General features: G+C 40.2%; 1 protein-coding gene across 2 annotated transcripts; it reads left to right on the top strand.

Annotated features, from left to right (window-relative positions):
* The first annotated feature begins 354 nt into the window (after window positions 1–354).
* ADHFE1 (alcohol dehydrogenase iron containing 1) lies at window positions 355–20,357 on the top strand. 2 transcript variants are annotated; one of them, XM_050312899.1, is made up of 15 exons: window positions 355–501; window positions 791–828; window positions 3,042–3,085; window positions 3,287–3,340; window positions 4,524–4,678; window positions 4,849–5,045; window positions 5,450–5,527; window positions 6,694–6,799; window positions 8,018–8,170; window positions 9,290–9,388; window positions 10,446–10,524; window positions 10,656–10,752; window positions 13,847–14,004; window positions 17,640–17,768; window positions 18,822–20,357. In XM_050312899.1, the coding sequence occupies exons 1-14, from the start codon at window positions 446–448 to the stop codon at window positions 17,721–17,723; spliced, it is 1,398 nt and encodes a 465-aa protein (XP_050168856.1). In that variant the 5' UTR covers window positions 355–445; the 3' UTR covers window positions 17,724–17,768; window positions 18,822–20,357. The 2 variants fall into 2 exon arrangements, with proteins under 2 accessions (XP_050168856.1, XP_050168849.1); XM_050312892.1 differs by having other exon boundaries at window positions 17,640–20,357.
* Window positions 20,358–20,890: the final 533 nt, after the last annotated feature.

Raw genomic sequence — 20,890 nt, 5'->3', positions numbered from 1 at the left:
CTGGGAACCACTAAAAAAGTCTGAAAAGTATTTCACTTAATTTTAAATTGCCTTATGCTCAGGACCGTTTTTCTTTCTCTGGCTTTTTTCTTATTTTCACTCTGCAATCCCACTACTTTAAGTATTTTTCCATGACAAGTACTTTGACCCGCACTCAGCCCTAACTGTGCTTCAGTATCTCTTCACTGGCACTCCGCGTTGTGTATTTTAGCAATCAGGCTTTGCGTGCCTGGAAACAGGCGCGGGTTGGGTTTTGCAGCTCGGTGCCTGCATTGGCCGCAGGGGCACTGACTGGGGAGGGACTGAGTGCGGACAGTTCTCATTTCACCCGTGTGACTGGTGCGGGGCCGGGAAGCGGCCCCTTGTCCCGGGAGGAGGCGGTGCCGCCGGCCCGTCCCCGTCCCGCTCCCGCCGCCGATGCCGCTCCCCGTGCGCCGCAGACGCGATGGCGGCGGGGCGGGCGCGGGCCGTGCGCCTGCTGCGGCAGCTGGAGCGGGCAGCGTGAGTGCGGCGGGACGGGACGGGACGGGGACCCCGGGGACCAGGGGTTTGCCCCCGGGGCCGGCACTGCCGGGGGCCGGGGCCGGGCGGGAGCCGCGTGTTGAGAGTGAAAAGCAGCGGCCGCTCCGTCCCCGCTCCCGCCGCACTCCGCTGGAGGCCCTTGGAATGGGTGCTTGCAGGAGACTTTTAGGCAAGGGCAGATTCGTTTGTCTGCTGTAGTTTCTCCTTTTAAACATACTTTGTTTTTCTTTCTTTCTTTCTTTTTTTTTTTTTTTAACATTTTAACTAGATGTCGGTGCCCGAGCCATGGCCACACTTATTCCCAAGGTAAGACTTAGTTTGTGTCTCCAGAGTAAAATTCTGTAGGAGACCGTGGCCCTGCAGAGCCGTACGTATCAGTGTAACCAAGGCAGAGGTGCAGGCAACAGGTGGGAAAGAGAAGAGCTTAAAGGATAAGGTAAGCAGTCTGTATTTTGCAGCTGTACAGGGCTAGTGGTTATTGTTGGAGAGATTCACTGATCCCACATAAACCACAATTACTGCTTCCTGTCCCCTCCTTCCCATCAGGCAACCTGATCAGACATTTGCTCCGGCTGCTACTGCTGCTGTCACCACCTGAGCCATCTCCACTTTAGATCTGCTTTTGGATACATACCTGTTACATTAGAAACAGGAATCAATATGGATAAAAAGTACCTATTCACAAAGGTTTGTTCTGACATGGGGAATAAAGTCTCCATAGGCTTTTTATACAGTCAGTGCCAAGAACACAGCTCAGGCCAGGGTTGTGGAGTAAGAGCAGGAGGCTTCTGCTGAGTAACCAAGAATAACTATCTGTGTCAGTCCCCAGATAGCTGATCAGTCTCCAGATCCACTGAAAATTGGTACTTCTAGACCATAATTTCTGTAATTTGTAATTCTGAGCAGCTTGGTTTCACATGATTTACTGAAGACACTTTTAAAAAAATTGCCATTTCACATATGAAAAAGCCATATCAATGTTCAGACACTTGTTTTGTCCAAGGCCATCATACAGCAAGACAATAGCACAGCTGAGAAATAGAATCTCATTCTTCTGCTTGTCTGCTTGATGACCTACTCAGTCAATTCAAACTAAGCTCTTCGTAAACAGAAGCCTTAGCTAAGCACACTCTCTGTTAAGCATGTATTGAGTCTATAGTGTAGCAAGATGATATCAGTTCAGTAAGTCTCTAAATAGAATTGTTTTAACAGTGACTGTAGAGGAAAAATACAAGTTCTTTATGTTTCTTGGCAGTCTTCAAGGAAATAGTGCATATTTTGAACTCGGTAAAAATTTGTCCTGAAAGTAAATTTTGGCTCAAGAATATAACAAGAGGACATCTATTATACTATCATAAAGCAAGAGAGTAAATGGTTTGGACATGTTCTTAGCCTGTCAAATTAATGAATGCAAGTACAGCAGACTCAAGCTCCAGGAGAGGTCAAACATGTCCAGCCTGGCAAGAGGTGGCAATGAAAGAGCTGATAGCAGCTGGCCTGGCCTTCAATAGAAAGTGCATAAAGGATTTTAATACATCTATGTCTTACTGTTGTGGGTCAGTGCATCATGTACACCCTGGAGTGTCTCTTATAGTGTGTAAGACTCATTATCATGGCTTCACTCATTGGATCTGAACCCAAATTGCATATTTTCATAATATAGCACACGTAAGGCATGACTTCAGTAGGAAGAGCAGAATGCATCATCTGATCTTTTCTTCGAGAAGAATGGGCAGTGTCAATCAATGTAGTTTGTTTCACTCTGTGGCAAAAGTAAGATATGCCAAGAAATTGAGTTTTGTGATGATTCATGCAAGAATGACATGATAGAGAAAGGCTGTGACTGAAATACTGCCCTTATAAATTTCTTTTCTCGTAAGTAAAGTTGATGGTAACACACCGATTCTTATTTATTATTATAAATGCATGCAATTTCCTAGTTTTCTAGCAAGCAATTCACTTTCACCTGCAAGTTCAGGACTGGGCAGGAGTAAAAAGAAGTGTAAACACCTGTTAGTATTGCTCCCACACATACAAGAGATGTTCTCTATCCAGGTGTACATGGAGGATGTCTCATGGATTTGTCTTAAAAGTTGTTCTGAAGTTTATCATCTAGTCCCTACACGTTTCTAGCACCTCTCAGCTTGTACGTATCAACCTGTATGCTCTGCACAGGCTCAGCTCTACTTATCATGTGCTCTTCTGGTCTTTGCAGACTGCAAATACTCTCATACAAACTTCCTGCTAACTTGTTCGGTTTTTATAGGAAATAATTCTTGAAAGAAGGGGAAAAAAAAATACTTGTTTTGCTGAATTATATTAATCAAAGCAATACTTAGACTAATCTCACAAAGAACAAGAGATGAAATGAGTAACTGTTAATCCAGACAAGCTGAGATGACCTAATATACAAATATATTAGTGATTCTAAAAGCAAGGGAGTCTATCAACTCTTGTGCTGAGGAACAGATTGCAATAACTTTTTCTTCCCTAATTTTACTGTTTCATTTCCATTGTAGTCCCTGAGCAGCCTACCCTGGGAAGCACAGACTATGCATTTGAGGTAGGTTTAATAATCAAATGTATTTGATTTTGAAGTAGCATACAAAATACTAATTGCTAAATATGGCATTTAACAAATAGCTTCATTATTAAATATTTATATTCTACTTTGTCTGTGTGGTAATAGACACCATTTATCCATTTTTCCAGAAAAAAAAGTTTGGTTTTGTTTTTGGTTTTTTGTTTGTTTGTTTTTTTGTAGATGGCCATTTCAAACATCCGATATGGAGAAGGAGTTACAAAAGAGATTGGCATGGTAAGCTACCATGGTCTAAGTCCATCTAAAGGGCTGATGGTGCTATCAATCCCTTTGATAAAGGAAAATTTATTTATGACATGTCTGAATCTCCACTGATTTGCTGTATGTGTTGTCATATATACCAGTGTAAAAAGGCTGGAAAATACTGTTGGGTACAGAACAGAAACATGTTGCATCAATGTTGCTGTGGTATAAGTGAAAGCATGAAATGCAGTTTGGGGGATAATTAGATAACTGATGATTTGCTAGGATTATGCAACAATATTTTTCTCTGACAGGGAATTTAATTCAGGAAGTTTTGAATCCTGGTGACTCACCAGGATTTTCCCAAGATCACTTTTGTCTCTTCTACTGCTCCTTGAAATGAATCAGAGACTTTTGATTAAATTAGCTAGATACTCATTCAGCTCTGAGTTTGCACTATGAAAATGAAGAATTTTTGTTGCAGCACTGTGAGATGATTCACCTGAATACATTGTTCCAGTTTGCCTTTATCGCTGGCTTTTTTCATTTATCATTTATCATTTCTCCTCCTTTCTTGGCATTTCTGTCATTACCAGTTCTCTTATTTATTTGCAAATTTGTAAAGTAAGACAACAGTCAGTAAATTAAATTAGGCAGAACCTCTGTCTTTAAACAGCATTAGAATTATTTAGAAAGCATATATCATATAGCTCTTGTGACAATTAATTTAGCAAAGGTTGGGATGTATTATTTTTCTCTCTTTTGCCACCTTATTTTGATTTTTCATCAATAAATTAATATTCAGTATTAAATTTGCAAGATTATGATCTTGTGCTTTGATAGGCATTTAGGGGAGACAACCTTTGAAAAGGCCTTATTATTGTCACAGGAACTGTGTGGGAAAAAACATTTTTTAAAAAAGTTTTACATTTTACTGTAGTCTTAACCATGTGGTTCAACAACTTTAGTTTTCTTCTGTTGTAAGACTTCAGCTATATCAGTTTGGCAGCTTTAAACTTTATGCTGCTTTCTGCATCCTATTTGTGTGTGGTTAATGCTCTTTTTCTTCAGGTTTTAAAAATTTTACAGTAACCAACTATTTTTAGGTTGGGGGTTTTTTTATTATTAATTGGTCTGTTGATTTGGATTAGTTTTTAAATTGTTCAGTGTATGATTTTTGCTAGTCATTTGTTTTTTAATGTCGTTGTTATTGTAGGACCTGCAGAATCTTGGTGCTAGAAGAGTTTGTTTGATGACAGATAAAAACCTCTCCAAACTCCCTCCTGTAAATGCAGTACTGAATTCTTTGGCAAAATATGGTATAGACTTTCAGATGTATGATAATGTCCGGGTGGAGCCAACAGACCAAAGGTACTACTTAATTCTGATGGTGCACTTCTCCAGGTAGTGCCTAGGCCTTTCCAGCATTCCCTATGGCTTTTTAAACACCTCCTTGTGAACTGCATGCTGGTCTTAATTATTAGTTTCCCCATGTACTTGTTTAATCCTGACTAATTGGAAATCCTTTCTTGTTTTCCAAGTTTCCTGGATGCCATTCAATTTGCCAAAAAGGGAGAGTTTGATGCCTATGTTGCTGTTGGAGGTGGGTCTGTGATAGACACCTGTAAAGCTGCCAACCTGTACGCAGCCAGCCCTACATCAGAATTCTTGGATTATGTCAATGCTCCTATTGGAAAAGGGAAGCCTGTCACTGTTCCCCTCAAGCCACTGATTGCAGGTAAAGCAGGAGGGGTGTGTGTGGAGAGTGAGGGCTTGAGGGAAAGGGAGTTATTCTACACTCTCTGTGATATTTCTGTTGAAATCAGTTTACCGTGACTGTTTCAGCTTCCTTTGGGCTTACAATGTCCTCTAGTTGTATTCAGCAGCAATTTTGCTGTTTACTTCAGTGTAAAAATCAGAGCTTTTGTCATTAGTTTGTCTTGTTAACTGAGTTAGACTGCTTTTACTGAGAAAAGAGATCAAAGTAATAGTTTCTCTTTGTCCTCTTGGCTCGGGATCAGGGATTCCTCCAAGATTTCCTGGTTCCTGTGTTTTTGGTGGTGTTACTATTGTGGTTTTATTTACTTATTTTGCAATATTATATATCATTTATTTGTTGTTATCCCCATTCTTCCTTTTAAGTTCCTACGACATCTGGCACTGGAAGTGAAACCACTGGTGTTGCCATTTTTGACTTCAAAGAACTAAAAGTTAAAACCGGTGAGGTTTTGCTGTTTTGTTTGGGGTTTTTTTGTTTGTTTGTTTTGTGGGGTTTTCTTGTATGCTATGCCAGACAATTGCTTTTACAATGTCTTTGTTATTTCCCTGCTATGAAAGGAAAGGATACCGCATGTCATTTCAGGTGTCGTTTTGTTTAACTGCCACAGGCAAATTTGAAGGGCTTAAATGTTTCCTTCTTGAATTAAATTCATAGCATATTAACATAATGAAATACCTATGTAATTCATTGAATTACATTTTGGAGGCAAAACAGGAAACTAAAATCTTTCAAGTCCTTAAATGGCAGAAAATGTTAATTGCAAAGGAAATTTCTACTTATATTCAGGGTCAACCAACTGTTCCTTATTTCCTCTGTATTTTTCTCTCTACTTTTAAAACTTCTGTTTCTTTGTTGTGTAATTGCAACCAAATGTTCCTTTTCCTGACTTTTGAAATCTCAGGCCTGGGATGCTGTGCAAGTGAGGGACAGTCTTCCCTTGGCCTTTTCATCCCCAGCAAATAAAGACTAAGGCTAAAATGTCATCTTGAGCGTCATAGCTCTTTTGAGGTTTTACTTCTGAACATGTGGATTTTATATGCCACACAATCTGCAGTACTTGGGACCCAAATGGGTGTGCTAAGGGGTTCTGATGATAGCTCAGGAGTTTTCTAGTCTATACGTAGTCCGTCAGTCTGTGTCTGTCTCTCCCTCAAAGCTACATCTGTAACCAAAATACAAAGGCATGGTTATTACAGATGCTGAAGGCAGCAACTGGCAATAGCAATTGATTGTAGACACAAACCAGTTTTGCCCTCTGATTGTTCACAGAAGATACAAATCTAAGAATACTGCAGATGCCATCCAGCATAGACATTTTGCGAGTATAGGCTGCTCAGGGAGGGTTGCAAACAGAGAGAGAATGCTTTTGCCACTTCAGGCAAAAGTCTCAAATCATATAACCCTGTTACAGGGACTTCATCATCAGTAGGATATCTATGATCTACATTTATAGATACTCCTTGCTCTCCCTTCTCTCTCTTCACTTTTATGTTCATAGTTTCAAATAATTTCCCCTCCCTATTTTGATGCTTTGAACATTAAGCTTGTCTTGTCCTATTTTTCTGCAAAAAATCTTTAACCGATTTTCCTCACTTACATGTTGCAGGTATTGCTTCGAGAGCCATTAAGCCAACATTAGGCATCATTGATCCTTTGCACACACTGTCTATGCCTGAACGAATAGTGGCCAACAGTGGCTTTGATGTGCTTTGGTAAGTTTTCTGTGTAGGCTGCCACCTAAACTTATTACAGCTTTGTATTTTTACTATGATGATTGTAGAAAAAAAAATATATTTTGGGAACAGAAAAGGATGATGTTTTTTGCTCCTTTTACTCTTCTTGTTAAGGTGAGCTCTGTTATACTTTCCTCTTAGTTAGTTTCACTGCCTCCCTCAGAATGCATGGAACTGAATCACTCATTTGCAGAAATTTGCTTCCAGGATGGTTGTTGTCAGGAAAGAGGGTCCAGGTGTCCTTTTTCAAGAGATCATGGAGATGATTAATCGGAATTGACAGCATTTATCATGTCTCACAGATGTGGCAGGGAATGGAGAACAAGGATTTTAGAACAAAAGCCATGATGTGTCAATACAAGTTTATAAAGGCTTGTGAGATGCTCACAGGTCTTCACCCAACTATGGCCATCTTTGGAGCCTCTCTTGTAATTTGCTTGTCACTTGGCACAAAATTTCTTCATCTTAAACCTACAGCTTTTAATTGCACAAAATGCATTGACGTTTCTAATTGGAGAGCCAGAGCTTACTTTGCTTATGGGTTCTGTGTATATTAAAGCACTAGAGGTGTAATGAAACTGTAATTTCTCAAGCTTGAAGAACCCTGAACTGCAATGTCTTGAGTGGAATCAAGGCATCTGTTCACCAATGAAAGTGGTTTGTCTGTGGTTTTGTACATCTAAATATAGCCATGTAGTCAATGCCCCTTCTTTATGTGGTCAGATTCACGAGTATCTCAGCGATGAGACTGCTGGCAGTTCCACTCAGCTCAAATATCATACCCCTAATTTTTTGAAGGTCGATACTTCTAAAAGAAAGGTACCTTATGATGCTTCCAGTGCTAAAGCTTCTTATAGTTCCTGTCCCACAGAAAGGAAATACACCCATAGCACATGTACAGCGTTCTGCAGTGAAAAGCATTACACACCAAGGTGCCAGTGCATCCAACCTAGCTTTGAGCATGGTGTGAGCTGATAGACAGTGACTGTGTTTGGATTGCCGTCTGTGTGTCTGTTGGAGAGTGAAGCCCTCTGGAGGTGCCTGCCCGGCATTCTCCCAGTTCTCTATGAGATTGTATTTTTGGTTTTGGCAACTGTTAAACACCAGAAATAAATAAGAACCTGCATTCAAAGGACAGCAGGGCAGTAACATGGAGCTCCCCCCCTTAAATAATTAACTTTTTAATCTTTCTGCTAGCCATGCTCTGGAATCCTACACCGCTCTTCCTTACAACATGCGCAGTCCCTGCCCTTCAAACCCCATCAACCGACCAGCTTACCAAGGCAGCAACCCTATCAGTGATGTCTGGGCTCTGCATGCTCTGCGTATTGTGGCTAAATATTTGAAAAGGTAATACATTTAACAGCCATCTGCCCTGCACTATGTTCTGTCTGCAGTGCCCTGAAAGGGATGCTTAGAAGAGCTTGAATTTTAGGCTAAGTGAAGGCAAGCTGCGACACTAAACTTTCTTTTTCTACCCTGGGTTTTTCTTAAATAAAGGAAAAAAATTTTCAAATAAAATTGTAAGTAACATAGGGGTTAATAGGTTTCTTGAGAAAGTAGCTTTTTAGTCCCTCTAATAATCCACTTTAGAACTCCTGTTAAAGGTATTTCAAGCTGCTCAGTTAATATGGGAGCATCATTTACATATTTTCCCAAGACTCAACTTTTTATGACAGTATAATGGGAATATGTAACAAACTGAACAAAATACTCCTGATGTAACTTCTGTGCCCGTCAGTGTAAATTAAGATACTTGCACATCCATCGAGAAGGTAACCACATACACTTACAAATGTGAAAAATTATGCCTTTATTGAAAACCTGCTCATACTTAGAAGACTTCCAATTTAGAATAAGTGATTGACTTAACTGGGCGTTGATTTTCATCCCTACGAATAAAGTTTTAGCCTCTATACAGCTTTTGTATACCTTGTGCCCTTCTATTAAAGATCATTATGGGGTTTTGTTGTAAGAGTTTTTACAGTACCTAGCTAGTCAAAATAGCTTTTTCTTGTTCATGTAGAATCCATTCAGGAGACTTTTTCTCCTCAGTTGTCAAAGTGCACAAGGAACCTGAGGCATAGGAAGGCAAGGAACCCTGTGATGGGATCTAGACCACCACCTAATGAGATGGTATAAGGCTGGAGTGATCCTTGAGCTGTACATAGAATGGCCAAAGCTCCCAAGTAGAATTGTTTAAATCACCACTGAGGTGATTATGGTTAAATTCACTCTATTTACTCAGTTTTTGGAAAAGTGAAAGGAGGCTTGCCTTTCACTGAATCAGTGTGATCTTCTTAGTGATCCAGAAGCAGGATTGTTCTCTTACTGCAGTGTGACTTGATCGCATTTCCAGCAGTTTTATCTCAGTTTATCTTAGAGAATTTTGTCCATGTCCATAAAGAAGCCCTCTCCCCCTTCTCCCTCCTGAATCACCAATCCCTTTGTGAATTTACTGATGCACAGAGCCATCAGAAACCCTGAAGACCTTGAAGCAAGAGCCAACATGCACCTGGCAAGTGCTTTTGCTGGTATTGGCTTTGGCAATGCTGGCGTCCATCTCTGGTGAGTACAGACAAACAGTAACCCCACATGAGGTCAGCTTCTAGCCAGTGTCTGTTTCAGATTGTCAAAGATGTCCCTACCTTTGTTGCTGAATGTATAATGAGGGATTGTAGCCTGGCCTGTGGACGCTGAGGGAGCTGTGTGTTGTGAGAAATTGATGGGCTCTTGGCATTTATGTGTATGAGGATTGTGTATTCTGGCTTGTAAGAGTTTTTACAGTACTTAGCTAGTCAAAATAGCTTTTTCTTGTTCATGTAGAATCCATTCAGGAGACTTTTTTTCCTAGTTGTCAAAGTGCACAAGTGAACCTGAGGCATAGGAAGGCTCAGATCCAATCACATAACAATTGCAAAACATGGCCTTCTTTACCTTCCTTGATAGTAAAGATCAAAGTAAAAGAAAAAAAAAGTCAATGACATCTAAAATGTCAGATTTCATGCCAGCTTTTCTGCAGTGAGACAGAATGATGTAATGTTGTGCTTTTCCTGAACTGATGCAATTGTCTGTAAGTTTGTCTGTAGGATAGGCAATCAGCAGGCTGAAATGAGCTGTAATTAATATTGTAAGGCAATATAGTTTCATTTGGATGAAAATCTCAGAGAAGCAATGCCTAAGCCTGAACTGTGTGAAGTTATTAGCAGTCATTCTTTTCAAATATGTTCCTTTCACTCCTTTTCTTTGAGCAAGTCTACTCTTTTAATTATTCCTTAAAATTAATGTTTATTTTTCTCAGGCAGTGTGATCACGTAGAGATGCAGGTATGGTATTTTTAGTATATCTCTATTATTTCAGGAACTGAGCATCTTTCAGTCCAGTCAGTGGGGTAATATAACTTCACATTGTCACAAAGTAAGGAGGTACTGTTTTTTACAGCTATGTCCCTGAGGTGCAGAGGGATGAGGGTTGCCTGTCCTTAATATCCACACCATAGCTGTATGTCAATACCTTTCGAGTGTCTGTACTGAAGAGACTTGCATACCAAAAACTGACCACACAAGAAATTTTCCAAATACCAGGAGTGCTGCCCTAACCACTTGCTCTCTGCTCTCTGTTCCAGCCATGGAATGTCTTACCCTATTTCTGGTTTGGTGAAAACTTATAAAGCAAAGGATTATAATGTGGATCACTCTTTAGTGGTAAAACTTGGTTTATCTTTGGTTTTGTATTATACGTTTCAGTTCTCTGTTATCTGCCATTAATGAGCATTAAAGCACATTGAAGTTAAAAGTACATGTCCTCTTTTTTTTGTTTTTTGTTCTTTCCCCAGCCCCATGGCCTTTCTGTAGTGCTGACATCCCCAGCAGTGTTCGCTTTCACGGCACAGATCCATCCTGAGCGGCACTTGGAAGCTGCAGAGATTCTAGGTAGGAGTCTCTGTGGATACAGCTTACATGTACAAATGGAATTCTTTCCAAAACGTTGTTTTGAGAGGAGAAAAAAAAAAAATGTGTGCAAACAATTGTTGTTTGGTGTTGTTTGGGCTTTAAGTTTAAAAATCAAGGTTCTGGAGTTATGTGTAAGGCAAAGTTAGAATAACACTAAATTTTGATATTGAATGATGTGGTTAGAGGAGCAAGCTGGAGAAATCTGCTTCTTGGCTAGAAAACTGGACAGCTGAAATTAACTGTAGATCTGTTACAAATCAAACAAGAGTGGCTGACTTGGCATATCTCTTGGTGCTTTATGGGGAGTAGTTACCATAAAATGAACAAGTGCTCAGGTGCATTTGCTAAAAGGAAGGATTTTGCCTAACAGATTCCCTGCTGTGGCAATGAATCAGAACAGGGTGATGTTTCGAATCACTCCTGCTTTGTTTCCATGGCACACAACTGTGGGTTTGAGTCTTTCTAATGTAGGCCTTAGCTTGTTTGTAGGTGTTGGAATTTCTCAGTGACTGATGTCAAGGGAAAGCATGGAGTAACTCTCCTGTGGACACGTGATGGCTAAGCAGTGGATTAACGAGCCAAATGACCTTTTCTGCTGCCTAGCAGAATAGAAGTAAATGCTGCAGGCTGACAGCTCTTTTAAAGGTTACCTTTTTATACAGCGCTTTGTTATCTGTGGAACCCATCACCAAAAGGTCCTAGAGAAAGGATACCTCTTAATTGCATCCCCAGCATGACTGTGTGTATTAAACCAGCTTCCAGTGATGTAATCTCAGAGCTGTTAGCAGTCTAACTGTGACAACATGGCTCTGCAGTGAGCTCATTTATTTATGTCTAAGATCAGGTGTTTGTCTGCACTAGGCTCTATGTTGTACCTAAACTGCTGCTGAAACCCATGCTGGCTAAGAAGCAGTCACAGTCAAACAGGCAGCAGTGCAGAGAGTAGAGGGAAAGTGCTAGGCCAACTGTCCTTGTATTTGGAAAATTTGTGTTCAGTCCCTTGTATGGTCAGCCTTCTGTACGCAAGTCACAGCAACCCAGTCACATCTATGACTTGCTTGTATAAGTAATCTGAAAACATCCCCAAGAAAGACTGGGACTTTTATATAGACAGTGAATCTATCACAGTATTTCCAAGAGGTCATAAAATAACATGGTCAGAAAAACTTCATTCAGGGAAAATTCCATTTGTTTCATAAATGGTGTCTGTGAGGCTCTTCAGGCTGTCTCTAAAGTATGCAGTCCTGCCTGTGGTCAAACCAGAACACAAACCTAGTTGGAATCACATACTAAACTACTAAACATCTCTGTTCCTACAGCAATAACACAGAGCTAAAATTAGGCAAAGAAAATGTTTCTGGATAACTGGTCACCACAGCAGATCAGAGAATTTGAACTCTGACTTTTGATTTTAAAACAAGTGGCTGAAAAGCAGTTCTATTAGGTTTTGTGGTACTAACTGCTGCCATAAATTCTGTCTCTAGAAGTTCTGTTAATTTTGTCAGTAGAAATTTTAGCTATGTCATTGTGTGCCTTGCCATAAAGGGACTCTGCTGAAAATGTGTCAAAGGGAATTGAATTTATTAATTCCCGTCTGGGCTGTTTACTTCTGATTCCAGTCCAGAGTCTAACTGACTACAGTAGTTGATTCAAATCTGTCATGCTGCCAAATGCAATGACTAAGAAGGTATTTTATGACATGAAGCAGATTACTAAATAGTTATGTTGTGTGTATGTACAGCTGTGAATTTGGGTAGATCCAGAAAAATCTTAATACCTCCCTGGATGGATTCTTAAATAGTTGAAATAGTTGTGCATGTGGTCAGAAATTTTCTAAGGTTGAGCAAAAAGAAAATACTAGAACTATAGCAATATTTTAAAACTGCCAGTCACATTTACTGTCATGTTTTATCTTCCTCCTTTTGCCTTTTACTTTATTATCTGAAGGTAGTGTATTTATGTCTCAGTTACTACTCCATAGCAAAACCCAGGATAAACTCAGACTTCATGCCATAATCCTAATAGCACAAGACTTCATACAGGACTCTTTCATATCTTCTTTATCAATTTCTCCCAGATATTGTCTGCTATAGCACTGGCAGTCTTACTACCCAAATATCTGAGCTCTTCAAATGAGGTGGTAGGTTTTCTGTTCACTTTAGCTTCCTTTGAATGTTCCACTGAACTGCATGAGGACCACAGAAAGTATTTTCCCTGTAGCTATTTAGTGCTCTTACTCATCTCTCAGTATGGCACTTAGACCTCACATAGTTCTGGTGTAACATCACTGAGGTTACACAGAGAACCAGTTTAGCTTGGGTTACTTTGAAAAAGAAGTCGTATGGAGGAACCCATGTCTTTCATCCAAACGTGCTTATATTATTACTTTTAAGTAAGTCCTGACCATTCATTGAAAAAGGGGAAGCAAGCTATTCTGTAAGAAATATTAATAATCTTTCTTTTTCTGTTGATGTTTTCATTACTGTTCCATAGTTGTTTCAAAGACAGCAGTTCTTCCTCTTCAGTTCTGCATTATCCTACATACTCAAATAGCATTAAATTTAGGATTTACTCAGCCCCCTGAACACTTCCCTGTCATCTTCTGCCTTTTTCAGCCTACATGCTCTAGTCCTGTATGTTAATCTGTAATTGAACAGAACAGTCCTCTAGATGTCAGCAAACTCAAGGCATTAAAATGAAGTTAGCATTTGGCACACTGTCCATAAAAATAAATACCATTGACGTTCATGCATTAGCTTCTTTCCTCCCAGCAGTTAGTCAGTCTGAAAAGTTCTTCTCCCTGTAAGCACAGAGGAAAAGGAAGTTAACCTCATGTGGCAGTTAGTCTTTTTGGCAGCATTTACCTGCTTCTGATCTTTGTTTTATTTCACCTTTCACAAACTACTCCAACTGTAAAATGAAGGCTGATTCCTCTTTTTATTTCATGTTGCTTTTAGGGCAGTGACTGTTGTGTATGGATTTGTATTCAGCTGATATTATGATTAAATTAAGTCCAGAACAGGCTTCCTCCGCTCTCTCCGCCCTACAGTCAAGGCATTATGTCTTATTTTAGGAGCTGACATCCGCACTGCCAGAATCAAAGATGCGGGGTTTATTTTGGCAGACACACTCCGGAAATTCCTATTTGATCTGAATGTTGATGATGGCTTAGCTGCAATTGGTTATTCCAAAGCAGACATCCCTGCATTAGTCAAAGGCACTCTGCCTCAGGTAAGACAGAAAGCAAAACAGTTTTTCTTGTCAAATAAAATAGAACAGATTCTGGAAAAAAACAGAATTGCTCCTTTTCAAGCAAATGTTATTCCTATTCCTGAATGAAAACAATTAACATGGAGAGAATTACGGACAGTCAACTGTATTTTGTTTCATTCCATAGTTTAGGTTTCTCTTTTCAGTGGGATTGAGTGAATGCTGCGGTCCGTAATGGTTAAATGTTTGGGCATTTTTTTAGATGTCACATTTTTGAAAAAGAGAATTTTTTCATAGACCTTTGATTTTTGTAGAAGATACTGCTTTTTTTTTTAACTATCTCTGTTAATTATGTATGCAGTTGGGCTATAGATAAAGCCTTAATACCAAGTGCTATCTGGTAAGAATGACTGAGTTCACTTTGCATTAAACTTTCCATATTGAGAAGTTGCATTTTTCTTCCCAGATGGCTTTTTTGTTTCATTGACCCCCCATCAGAATTTGAAATAAGGTCCCCTGGGATGATATAGATTAAACCTGTGAGACTGTTTTTTGCTTCAGTGCCCACAAAGACACTACAAAAAGCAACACACCACTCTAAAAGCAAAATCCAGTGTCTTCCTTGTAAAAAGACAGTTTGATTCATGTGCTATGGACTCTTCTGTCCACTTAGTATTTATTTCCACCAAGTTGCAAGGGAAATAAACACTATGGAGAAAGTGAAAAATTTTTTGGCCGAAAGAGTATTTGCTTTTTACAGCAGACCTCTTAGAATATCTAGTTCTTCTCAATCATGAATCTCAGGGCAACTTAGAACAGTTATATTAACAGTAAATATTAATATTCCTATTTTATACCTGAAAAAATGACACAAAGCTGCAACTATGTAGGATCACACACAACAGAGTGGAGGCAAAGCCAGGGAGAAAACTAAGGTCTCTGAGCACCCATCAAACAGGTTATGCATGTAAATTGTTACGGGACATTTGGGGGGTTTGTTTAGATAAATATGTTTCTTTAAAACAATTAGGTTTAGGTCATCATAAGCAAAACATCTCGTTGAAGACCAGTTTTGCATAGCTAGGGGAGGGGGAAGGTTCTTGTTTGTTAGCTTAGCTCAAACTGACTTTTAATTCATCTACTGTGGCCTCATGGCATTGATGATTGTACTGTGTAAAATGAGTTGGCCTGATGGTTTCTCAACCCTTATTTTTGTATATAAGATGTTACATGATGAAAATGTATTATTGTTCCTTAATAGTCTGTTAATACCCACAGGGTTAGTCCATACAGTTTAATCTTTTCATCTTGCAGTAGGTTTGCTTTGGAATACAGCAGTGACCCATTCATGTCAGCAAAGCAGTGTGATGCAGTTGTTATAGCTCTAAAAAGTGTGCAAAGTTTATTCCACGGTGTGAAGTGCAGGCTGCAGGAAAACAAAACTAATCTGACTGTCAGAATTTAGGTGGGAACTCTGTTGGTACAAACATCTGTGCTTGAAGTTAAAACAGAATGTATTTTCCTTCCGAAGTGAGTCTATTGAAATTGATCCTATTTGCAGACAGCAGTGATTCTAGCAGAAGATGCTGTCTTCGATGTCTAAGGTGGCTGCCTCTGTTGTGGTGTGTCAGAGAAGACGATGAGAGAAAATGAGAGATGATGGAAAGGCTGTTTTCTGGCCCACCCACCCCTGCAGACGTCCCAGAGACAGCTACAATGGGGCTGAACCAGTGATGAGCCTTGAGCCACTTGGTTTTGGCACTAGACCAGAATGCACTGAGTCAGACTAAGGGAGCCAGGGCCTTGCTATCTGGGCACCAGCAAATATCAGCAAGCTTGTGCAGAGGTAGTGCTGGTGCCTCTGTGTCGAGGCATAAAGGAGGAGCATCCGTTTGCAGCCTTCTGCTGATATAGCTGGGAAATGCTACAGTCTGTCAGGCTGATTGTCTTCTGTCTCCTGGTGTGGCTTTATGGATAACTCTGGCCATCTCAGTGCACAGAGCTGCAAAACTGTACTTTGGCCCACAGCGTCCTAATGTAAGCCTGATGAATTTGTGAATATTTGAGCACTGAGTTGTTATATTCTGCATAGTATGACTCTGAAGAAAAGCAACACACTTTTGCCCTAGTGCTATTTGAATTTTGCATTTGGTTTCAAAACTGCATAGAAGAATCTTGAGTTTCTCTTTGGCTGGATCTGTGTGTGTCTAGCAACACTGGTCAGGGATGGGGAAAGAGGTACCATTTGACTGCTACTTATGCACTAACAAAGCTTCTCCTTTAGGTAAAATTATGCACACAAAGCTGCACTTTTCATACTCATCACAAGCCATGCTAACCACGATTATGAACTGTGAATGCCTCACAGCTGACTTGCTCACCATGCTAGACCAATACTTCACATTAAGTTTGCAGTGTGGTGGCACTCTGGCTGTGTAACCACATCCAGCCCGCCCACAAATCGCATCCCCGCGGGCTGAGGGGGAAGCGGAGCGGCTGCAGAGTCGCGCTGCGGCATCGCCCTGGGCAAGGGTGTGTGCTCCACCTGGCACGGCAGCTCAGGCCAGCCTCCCGACCAGGAGGAGCCCCTTCCCCAGCATCCCACTCGGTGCATGAAGCAAGGACCTTCGCAAATGACATCCACTGTCTCACACGTGAAAAAGGGGAAAGAGATTTAAAGCTGGGGCCAGCATCTTCCACGAGGGAAGTGTTGAAACAGGTTGTAGCTGTAGAAATTTCCTCTTGCCAAAATATACCACATTTATCTAAAGATTGTGCATTCCTAGTCGTAAGTCTGGCTTCTGTCTTTGCAGACATTTCTAACACTTCCCGATATTTCAGTAAGTGTTAAAACCATTGGTTGTTGGAAACAGAAGTGCTCATCACAACCAGTGACGAGCATGTTAGCATTGGGCCCTTTCAGCTGAGTGTTTCTGCAGTACCCAAACACCTACACTTATACAGCTCCTCATCCTCAGTAACATGGGGCTTTTCTGAATTTCCACCCCTGCCTTTGTGGTTATTTTGTCCAGCAGAGCAGTGAAGCAAATACCTGAGTTTCATTTCAGTCAGTGGTACTTCAGCACCTACAAATTCTGTTGAATCACTGCCCAAATGAAGATCAACCACAACTACTTTACGCTCTGATTACAAGGTGTCAGGCTGTTTATTAAGAAGTTTCATACTATATCTTGCCATGTCTCTTTATTGGAGTCTGAGTTACAAGCACTGTTTACTCTGCCCATTTGCAGCAGTTCCTGGACCTTGAGAGATGTTGTATTTTGAAAGTCTTGGTCCCTAAAACTCAATAGTTCCAATGCTGGCAAATGAATTTTAGAAGGGACTGTGTTCCCAAGATAATATCCTCCAGTGTACTGACATCTTGATGGATAAAGCCTGTATTTGCAGTACTTTACTCTACAATTTAAAAGCTTTCTAATCTTGCTTTTCTGTGTTTAATTATAGGCAATTTTAGGTAATATGTTCTTGAAAGTCCTGTACAGTTGATGATGCCTCAACCTTAATTACTTGGTTACTTATTTGCAAAACCTTATTGTTCTCTGTAAAGGATGTAGTGCAGAGACACATAGTTCAGCGACTGTTTGATTAATTTTATTGGCAATCTTTTGTAATTTTGTTTTTCTTTAATCTTGTAGGAGAGAGTGACTAAGCTATCACCACGTCCCCAAACAGAAGAAGACTTATCAGCCCTCTTTGAGGCTTCGATGAAGCTTTATTAGCTTAAACTTTGTGTTCTGAAAATTGTGCTCTATTCTAACACAGAGGTAATTTCTTATAGATACAGCACTGAATTTGTTTAGAGCATGGAAGAACCTGCATATTTTTGACTTCTGTTCCATTGTACACTGCAAAAAGGTCACACAATTCATCTTTAACTAAGCAGTGCTTTGAAGTGAAGACTTGACAGTGGTTTCTTTTTTGCTCAGTAGTCAGTGGTATTGACTTGCATAAAAGTTGGAGCAGATTTCTTGCATTAGTGAAGGCTTTCTTGTGCTTTAGAGGTGATCAAAGGTGGAAAAATGTTTTAAAGAATATTCCAAACCATTTTGCAAATTATGCTTCTACTTAAATTATCCTTTATTTTGTTTTGAAAAGTCATGCTAGTTCCAAAATAAGTAAGATCGTTTTTAATTAGGGAGGGGGAGTTCCCTGCAGAAAATGTCAGCTTACTGTATTCTGTTCTGCTTATCATCTTTTTACCATCTGGTTTTGCTAAGAGAGCTATTGAACTGGAGTACTTCTTCTATTGTTTGGTTAAGAAAAAAACTACACCCTTCATAGTTGTTTGGAAAAGGCTTCCTGAAAATTTGTTTTGGGTTAAAATTCTGACATGTATTGTCAGATATTTATCCTTCCTTTTAAGATCTATGTGAAATGTTCATCAGGGGAACAAAAGCAGAGTAAAACACGGTCACATGCTCAACAGGAACCATGTAACAGCAAGACAGTATCCATCATGGTCATTCTGTCTCTCTGGAGGCAAGAGCTCCCTTTTCCTGCTGTGTTCTGTGGAAGGAAGCTCTCAACTGTGTCTTACTTTGCTGTGAATCAATTGCTTCTGCTGAGCTCTTGCAGGTGCTGTCCCTCAGAGTGCAGCCACCAGCTTAAGGAAGTGGCTGTGTGCTGTGGTTCAATATTAAAAATTGGTGGTGAAGCATATGGCTGCACATTGCCCCATGGGGAGCACTGGTTAAATGTGGGAATGAGCCTGCACCTTCAGAGCAGTTAACCAGCTGGTGGACTGTCAACTGAGAAAAGGAAGTGGGGAAGGGAGAAATGAAACTAAAATTTTAATACTATTTTTCTTTTTTTAAAAGGTTCAAGTTGTTGTGTGTACAGTTCATTTAAATCAGTTTCTGCTTCGTGTTGAGCTCTTTCAGCATCTGATTCATGCAGCTACCACAGCACAAGATAAATGAGAGAAGAACCCCATAACCTCTCATGTGTTTATTTCTTTCTGCTGGGAAGGGAGCACTTTTCAATCACTCTGTTGCAGTAGAAAGCTCTATCCTTTCACCTTTGCATTTATACGTTTATCTGATCAAGCTAGTGCTGTCCTAGAATCTGAGAACAGATATGTACTCAATATTGACACTGGATCTGTTTTAGTGCTGTTAGAATAGGCAGATGGATGCTCTGGTTGAAGACTGGTTGTTTTTAGTAACAGAACACGTTTAGTGGCCATAGGATTGCACTGCCAGTATGCCTCAGCCTGTGCTGGGATACACATCTGAGTTCCATGTCCTTCTGAATCTTTTCCTCTACTGAAATTACCCACAAGTACCTCTGTCATGAGAGGTGGTGTAATAGCAAAAGATGCACTTTGTTATATTGAGCAAAGCTTCCGTGTTTTGAAAAAAACCCACCCTTTTTGTCAAAACCTTCTGTCAAACCCTGCCATTCAAGGTCAGGTTGGATGGGGCTCTGAACAACCTGGTCTAGTGGAAGGTGTCCCTGCCCATGGCTTGGGCTTTGGAACTAGATGATCTTTAAGGTCCCTTCCAACCGAAATCATTCCAGGGTTCTACATAAACTTTTGGCCTGTTTTGTCTTTCCACTCCTGTCTTCCTCCAAGCTGTAGTAGCGATATGGTTTCCTGAAGAGCGAATTTTTTTGTCAAGGAACCTAATTCATGGCAGTCATGCTGCATTTAGGGAGAAGATACTTTCTGGGGAACTCAGTAGCACATGATTTCTTCACTTCAACATAGCACTTTGTTGGGCTAGTTAGGGAGGTGGGATATTTCCTTCCAGCACACTTTTTATTTGCCATTTATGCCAGTATGGCAGTTATTGGCAGACTGCATTTCCAGTTGACAAAACCTCATATTCACTTCCTATACCAGGTAACCCAGAGCTCTTGCTAGTTTTTAAATTAAGCCTCATACCCCCTCTGATATCCCATCACCACTGTTAGTTACTAGTGCAAATTTTCTGAGGAAAAATTGTGGGAGCTCATGTTACCCCACAGTGCTGTCTTTCAAATAGGGGTGATGTGACAGGGAGTCACACCCTGGCCCACAGGCAATTGTAGTTTAATTTGCAACTGAAGAGTTATGTGGGGTTTTTCATGTACTATCTTACTAAATTACTCTGTAATGAAACAACCTAGTTGGTCAAATGTATCTGTATCTTTGAACATGTCAATTTTGTGCCTGAGTCTGGCATTTGTATGGGGAGCTGGGGTGACACTGTAATTGTGAGTGCCCAGCAGTGATTGGGCATATGTGTAAAGTCTGGGCAGCTTGTTCTTGTGGCTCTTGTTACCACCCTGTTAGTCTGTGATAGATCTATTACTATGTTTAGATGATGCTGAAATGCAAATAACAAAAATAAACACAAGCTTGTTTGAAAGTGTTTGAGAGCAGTGTTTAACTCTGTCACGTTTAGTTCAATCCTACAAGGTAACTATGAACCAAAACTGTTCAGAGGAGGAGACTTTCACTGGCTTCATGGACCATAATGATTCCTCCTGCAAAGTCACTTACCTGATGAGCTTGGCACTTTTCAGCCAAAAACATTGTATTGTGGATGAGAATCGAGAGCAACAGCAGAGGCATTCCAGAAGTAAAAGCCTCTGAACTGCTGCACAGTATTTCTGTGAACATTTAAGACAGTTTCTGCATAATCAGTGCACAATACATAATCAGTACATAATCAGCTGTAAATATTATTACATATTTCATGACAACACTGTTAATCCTTTTGTACATCATACTTGCTAGCAGTAGGGCTTGATTGAGTCACTCCTCTTCCTTGGGGGGGGGTCAGAGACTTAGTTTCTGCCTTAAACAGCTGTAACTATATAAAATGATTTGTCAGTCTCTATATAAAGAAGAACAAATGTCCAGTTCATAGAGACCATGGTTTTTTAATATGTTTTAAGT

The sequence above is a fragment of the Myiozetetes cayanensis genome, unplaced genomic scaffold (genome assembly GCF_022539395.1).
Source record: "Myiozetetes cayanensis isolate MyiCay16 unplaced genomic scaffold, myiCay2020 scf1, whole genome shotgun sequence".
In the NCBI taxonomy this organism is placed as follows: Eukaryota; Metazoa; Chordata; class Aves; order Passeriformes; family Tyrannidae; genus Myiozetetes; species Myiozetetes cayanensis.
This window is presented reverse-complemented; position numbering and strand designations above follow the sequence as displayed.

Coding starts and splice junctions, on each gene's coding strand:
- ADHFE1 (XM_050312899.1), top strand. CDS start 446: ATGGCGGCGGGGCGGGCGCGGGCCGTGCGCCTGCTGCGGCAGCTGGAG. Junction 829..3,041: donor TGGCCACACTTATTCCCAAG/GTAAGACTTAGT, acceptor TTTCCATTGTAG/TCCCTGAGCAGCCTACCCTG. Junction 6,800..8,017: donor AGTGGCTTTGATGTGCTTTG/GTAAGTTTTCTG, acceptor TCTTTCTGCTAG/CCATGCTCTGGAATCCTACA.